This window comes from Lipotes vexillifer, unplaced genomic scaffold (assembly GCF_000442215.2).
Source record: "Lipotes vexillifer unplaced genomic scaffold, Lipotes_vexillifer_v1.1 scaffold1944, whole genome shotgun sequence".
Taxonomy (NCBI): domain Eukaryota; kingdom Metazoa; phylum Chordata; class Mammalia; order Artiodactyla; family Lipotidae; genus Lipotes; species Lipotes vexillifer.
In genome coordinates, this window is record NW_006785277.1 from 22,700 (window position 1) to 29,226 (window position 6,527).

Sequence of the window (6,527 nt, forward strand, 5' to 3'; positions counted from 1 at the left end):
GCGTCCGGAGCCTGTGCTCCGCAACGGGAGAGGCCACGACAGTGAGAGGCCCGCGTACCACAAAAAAAAAAAAAAAAAAAAAAAAGACCAGGGCCTTGGCCGCTCCAAGGGCTTCCTGCTTCACCAAAGTCAGCAGAATATTAGAGGCACTGCGATGCCTGATGGAATCGCATTGCTTAGGGCATTTTCTTCCAGAGATTCTGCAACTGAACAAAAAGCCATTGACTGGAGCGTGAGCCCACCCGTTCAGGCCACTGTGTAACATGCACACCCCGGGGGATGAAGGAGATTTGAATCAACTGTTGGGGCAATTAGCTTGCAAATTGATGGGCCACAAACAGCCGCCCCCAAAACCCGTGTCTCTATACCCTCTGCTTTCCTGCTTCCTCGTAGAATCTGCAAGTACCCAGCCACCTCCTTAACGAGGTGACCTCTGTGTGGTGGCCCGTCTGGGCCAACTCCTTGCCCTGTCGGGGAAGCGCTGGTGTGGGGAGGGGAGTGGGCAGAGGCAGGAGGTGCGTGTGTAAAGGCGTTTGCACCTCCAACCCGGGCTCGTGGCCACCCCGGATGCGGAGACCCCGGGCGTGCAGTGCGGACGTCTGGGTCAAGGTGCCCCGTTTGCCTGATTTCACAGACTGCACCGTGAAGCCCTGCACCAAGCAGCTGCATCTCACCCTGGCCCACAAGTTCTATCCCCACCACCAGAGGACGCTGGAGCAGCTGGCCAGAGCCGTCCACCCCGGCCACGGCTGCCAGTGGACGGCCGCACTCTACTCCCGGGACATGCGCTTTGTACACTACCAGGTGAGCGAATGCAGGCGACGGCTGGACTGGACCTCGCCATGGGAATAGGTGAACGCTGCCCTCCTGACGGAGCCCTGACCCGCAGGAGCCCTCGGATGGAGGTATTTCAGCAGAAGGACGAACTTCTGTCCCTTGTCTAAAATCATTCTGTGGCCTGCGTTTTGGAATTAACATTCTTTTGTATATATGAGTCGCAGACACAGAAATTTGGGGAAAAAGTGGAAACATTTCTGGTATCAAAAATGGACGGTTGCAAAGATTTATGAATACATTGTGGTGCTTGTTAATTTGTTTAGATAATGATTTGAGTGAAGCCTCGGTTCAAGACTCCCTCCCCGTGGGATTGATTGCTTTAGATAGAAAGCTTCTTATGTTCCTTTCAGACCCATGGAACAAGTATGAATGAATCCACCGTGTTCTGTGGTGTGGGAGAAGCTGTAAATAACCTCACTCCAAGGGGGGCGGATGTGAACATCTGGTTATGCTTTGAGATTTTCATAGAAGAAATAAGTAAACAGGGCTTCCCTGGTGGCGCAGAGGTTGAGAGTCCGCCTGCCGATGCAGGGGACACGGGTTCGTGCCCCGGTCCGGGAAGATCCCACGTGCCGCGGAGTGGCTGGGCCCGTGAGCCATGGCCGCTGAGCCTGTGCGTCCGGAGCCTGTGCTCCGCAACCGGAGAGGCCACAGCGGTGAGAGGCCCGCGTACCACAAATAAATAAAAATAAATAAATAAATAAAAAGAAATAAGTAAACAGAGATAAATAGGTAGGTAGATAGTAGACTGATAAAAAAGGTAGATAGATGATAGAGATAGATAGATGATAGGTAGATAGATAAATTGATAGGTAGATAAGAGGTAGATAGATAGGTAATAGATTAGATAGATAGGTGATTGATAGATACAGATAGGTAAATAGATGATAGATAGATAGATGATTGACATGTATAGATAGATGATAGAGAGTTAGTAGATAGATGATAGATAGATAAATAGATAGATAGATAATAACTAGAGAGACAGATGATAGATAGATACCAAAATTCATTTCTGAATTGCATCTGAACAAGTGTATACTTCCTTTTGTCATATTCTACTGTCATCAGACAGAGGCTTGGATGTGTCTTGGAGACACAGAACCCATCCTTGCTTGAGACATGAAGACACTTTCCTCCATTCTAGACCCTGAGGGTCCTGTTCCAGTACAAACCGCAGAACATGGATGAGCTGACACTCAGTCCCGGCGACTACATCTTCGTGGACCCCACTCAGCAGGAGGAAGCCAGCGAGGGCTGGGTGATTGGGATCTCGCAGCAGACCGGCTGCCGGGGCTTCCTGCCCGAGAACTACACGGAGCGAGCTAGCGAGTGTGACACCTGGGTGAAACACAGGTGAGTGCCGCTCTGCCCTTGCAGCCCAGACGCCTCTCTCAGACTTAGTGTCTGAGAGCGTCTTTTTGGAAACAGTGGCCATGGTGCTTGTATGCTTCTAGACAGTTCCACTGTTGGTAAAAATTGCCTTCTCCGTGCTGGCAACGTTATCCCTGCAGGTGTATGGTAAATATCTTGGTTGATTTGTGGTTTTCCACTGAAAACATTCAGAAAACATCAATTACTCTACAAAACTTTTCTGAGATCATAATCCCAAAAGGACTACAAAATACCACCTCCTTATTGTGAGCATAACAAATTATAGAGGCATACAAGCACCATAGAAGAGATCATTCAATTAAAGATAAGCCAGTGAAATAAATTATGATACATCCATACAATCGAATACTCGAGGTTTTTAAAAATGATCACGAGGAAATATTTTAGGTACTGATAAAAAAAAATCCAAGAGAAGTTGCAGAACAATGTGTATAGGATAGTACTAACTGTGGGGAACAGATGCATTAAAACATCATCATCTGTACTTATATCTGCACAATATGTATTTATATGCACGTTCATGCGTAAAAGTTCCCTGGAAGGGAAGATGTCTATAAACTTCTAACAGTGGCTACCTGCAGGGTTGAGGGTGGGAGTTGGGAGAATGGAATAGGAATGGGAGGGAGACTTTTCACCCTCCACCACTGCATAATTTTTAAATTTGTCAACCATAGAAATGCATTACTTATTCAAAATCTAAATTAATCAATTTTAAGTTTAAAGAAAAGAATATAAGGGGTCAAAGGGAGAATAAAGGGAGAGAAGTCAGACAAACCCAGGGCCAAGCTCTGTGCACACCACGCACGCTGTGGGCCCCAGCCTCCGAGCTCTCCCACACCCAACGTGGAAAGGGATATGGCTTCCACGAAAAGATCACAGCCATCCCAGGTGTGGGTAGCCCAGTCGTCCGGGAAAAGAACAGTTTTGTGGGTGTGGACATGGCCATGTGTCCAGTGGCCACAACAAAATCACAGGACATTGGTGTCATGAGGGACTGCAGAGATAATCAGGTACATCATCATCCCTGAGAGCTGAGAACACTTGGGCCCAGGGAGCTGGAGGGGCCAGATGACATCACGCAATCAAGGAAGCACTTGGTTCCTTTTAGAACAAGCTCAGTCCATCACCCGGTCCACTGAACCATTTAAGGAGTAACACGGGAGAAGATGACGGTTCCACCCCCAACTGACCATCTGAGGTCCAGGTGGTGTGGGCTCCCGTCTGGTCCCTGTCCTCTAGCAAGTCCTCCAATCCTTGCTCAGGACGAGAGAGCATCACTGTCGCCAGGCAGTCGGCAAACTGGATGTTTCTAGAACTATGCAACTAAGATTCTGGAGAAAATGAGTTTGTGGCTATTGCATCTTTCACCTCACAGTTAATCTATTAGTCACCTGTCACCAAAATAACAGTTCCAGCTTTTAAGCTGAACATTTCTGGGACTATTCCTTCTAGAAACAAGTTTCCCCTAGGAATTGATAAGTATTGGCAAGAATTATAGCAAAAGAAGAGAAAACTAAGTACTGGGCTGGGCTGGGGGGTGTCTGATTGGCCGTGTTTTGGAAGCACCCCAGCTGTGCTGGGGAAGAAATAAGACAAACTGTGACATGTGATTATGGGTCAGAAGGACAGAAAACCAGCACTGTTGCTGGACTCGGCTGTCCTGGCTAAGTCTTTTAAAATGGCCCAAAGTGTACTTTATTAAACATTCAAACTTTTAAATTCAGAAAATGGCCCTAGAATGTCTGGACACGTTACTAATCGGTTGAGCAGAAATGCCGTCCGCTGATACTGTCCCAAGGCTACTTTAGCTGTGGGCAGACAACCTGTTGTTTATAGACAGTGGGTAAATATCTCTGACAGTGTCAGCACAGAATTCACACTTGGGACGTGCAACCCAAGCAGGAAAAATTATTGGCCTTACATCAGTGACCCATCACCAATGCGACAATTCAGCCTTTGTGCCAATAGTTCAGGGTCTCTGGATTTACTCAGCAACAAAATGACCCCACAATATTTGCCTGTTACTTTGAAGAAAAAGATCAGAGGTGACCACTGCGATATTGATGGAGCATAGTCGTGAATCACAGCAGTTTTCAACCCTCCACAGACAAGAATGCATGTAGCACAATCTCGAACAAAGAGCCATGAACGTTAGAGCTTAGAGGACACTTTGTGCTCTTTGAGCCAAGATGAGAGTACCAACCCTGGAGCAATACATGCTCAGTAACTTTCCAAAACCACAGAGCAAGTTCCTGGCGAGTAGCTCAGACATAATAGAGATATTGTCATGGGCTGCATTGTGTCCCCCAAATTCATACGTTGATGTCTGAAGCCCCAGCACCTCACAATGTGATTGTATTTAGAGATGGGTCTTTAAAGAGGTGACTAAGGTAAAATGAGATCACAGGGTGGGCCCTAATCCAATTTGTCTGGTGTCCTTATAAGAAGAGGAGATCCGGACACAGACACACACAGAAGGATGATCATGTGAGGCCACAGGGAGAAGACGGCCGTGTACACACCAAGGAGAGAGGCCTCTGGAGGAACTAACCCCACCCATACCTCGATCTTGGACTCAGCCCCCAGACTGTATGAGAATAAGTATCTGTTACTTAAGCTGTCCCATCCGTGGTACCTCGCTATGGCATCCCTAGCAGGCACAGTCCACACAACCCCACAGACGGCAGCTGTGCCCCTTTTAAAAGCCAGGGAGAATTTAAATACATCTATGTCTATGGTGTAAGTTAAGCAGTAAGTGGGTCTCCGACGTTTCAGAAAAAAACGGAAATATTAAAATGCTACGTTCTTTTCTTTCTCTTCTCATCACCAACATCCCCATCGTAATCAAGGTTGTATTTCATTTGAAAGGGTAGCAAAAATAATAATAATTCAATTTTTCTCTCCAACTGTAAACTTCACAGATGTTATTTATAGATAACGAGGCTTCACTATCTGCCCCCTGGGCCGGGAGCAGGGTGCGGGAGGGCCACACCTCGCCCTCAGGAAGGGGAAACCCACCAGCATTTCCTGTGTCGACATGAGACTCTGCAAATACTGAGAGCTGCTCATTAGAAGAGGGAAATGTCAATGGTCTGAATATGGGGATCATGTTCTTGTCTATTTATGACCAGTTAAAGATGTCCAATGTGCTGACATCTGATGCTGTGAGAATACGAGCTGTGTAAATCTATTTGACCTGGATCCTGCTGTTACGGACCAGGGTTCTTAGCTTCCTTAATCAATGGAAATTGATCAGAGGCCAGACAAGAAGTTCAGGCACGGCTTTGCTGGCACCGCTGCTGCAACAGGGTGGGGTGAGAGCCAACAACAGGTTCCCTTGCTTACCTGCTCCCTGAAGGCGGGGCGAGATAGTTCCTTATATGGGGTGAGGGTAGGGTGTGTCCAGGGGTCAGGCCGGAGGGGCGACTTAGGTGGTCTGCCCACCCCTTAGATGGTGGTGTGTGCAGGGGGCACGCGCAGTGCCCTGCTTTTGCTCCCAACACCCTGTTTCTGCTCCAGGCTCTTCAAAAGTGGCAGTTGGGTTTTTTGGTCTCTTTGTATCTTTGGGGTCCAGAATTTGACCCAACTGGGCACGCACACAGTTATTTTTAGTCTTGTACAGTTTGTCTGTGTCCCGCTGCTGGAGGAGAGGTGTGCCCAGGTGCAGGCCCTGCAGCAAAGGGTCCCAGGTCCCCGCAAGCCTGTCTCACCGCCAGTAGGGTCTACCGCTCAAGACAGGACAGGCAACAAGATGGGAAGGGAAGGTACGAATGGCAGACAGTTTCAGAAGTGAGTTCACTACATCAAAACACCGCGTGGGCACTGAGGGTCCCGGGCGTACGGTTGTGATGGTGAAAAGCAGGTGGCCTGAGCCTGTGGGCCCCTGAGATGCAGGAGAAATGATGCCACTCCCAGCTCAGGACCCGGTTAGGGTCTCAGGATGGAGGCCTGGGAGCCATCAGCTTTACGAGAACTGGGGGACTTGGGGCCACTGTGGGAGAGAAAGGCAAACATTTACAAATGGGCCGAATAAGGAGAAACACACCACGTTCATGATGGAGCAAAATGAATCCTCCCAGAGCCATTTCCAGGTTTAATGAAATTCCAGGGAAAATCCCAATGGGATCGTTTGTTGGAACTTCAGTGAGTGATTGAAAAGTTTACCTGGGAGAATAAATAGGAGAGAAGAGCTGAGAACACTTTGAAAAATAAAAGTGATGAGAGGAGATATTTACCCTACCAGATATTAAAAGCATGTGATAAATCTATAATATGGTACTGACTTGAGGGAAAGA

General features: G+C 47.9%; 1 protein-coding gene across 1 annotated transcript in view; it reads left to right on the top strand.

The window, feature by feature from the left end:
• The window catches only part of UBASH3A (ubiquitin associated and SH3 domain containing A), a 40,752-nt gene that overhangs the window by 11,211 nt on the left and 23,014 nt on the right, over nucleotides 1–6,527 (top strand). Inside the window, exons 5-6 of the mRNA XM_007457355.1 lie at nucleotides 635–804; nucleotides 1,985–2,193. Of these exons, the coding sequence (XP_007457417.1) occupies nucleotides 635–804; nucleotides 1,985–2,193 (379 nt within the window). The remainder of the gene's footprint in view (nucleotides 1–634; nucleotides 805–1,984; nucleotides 2,194–6,527) is intronic.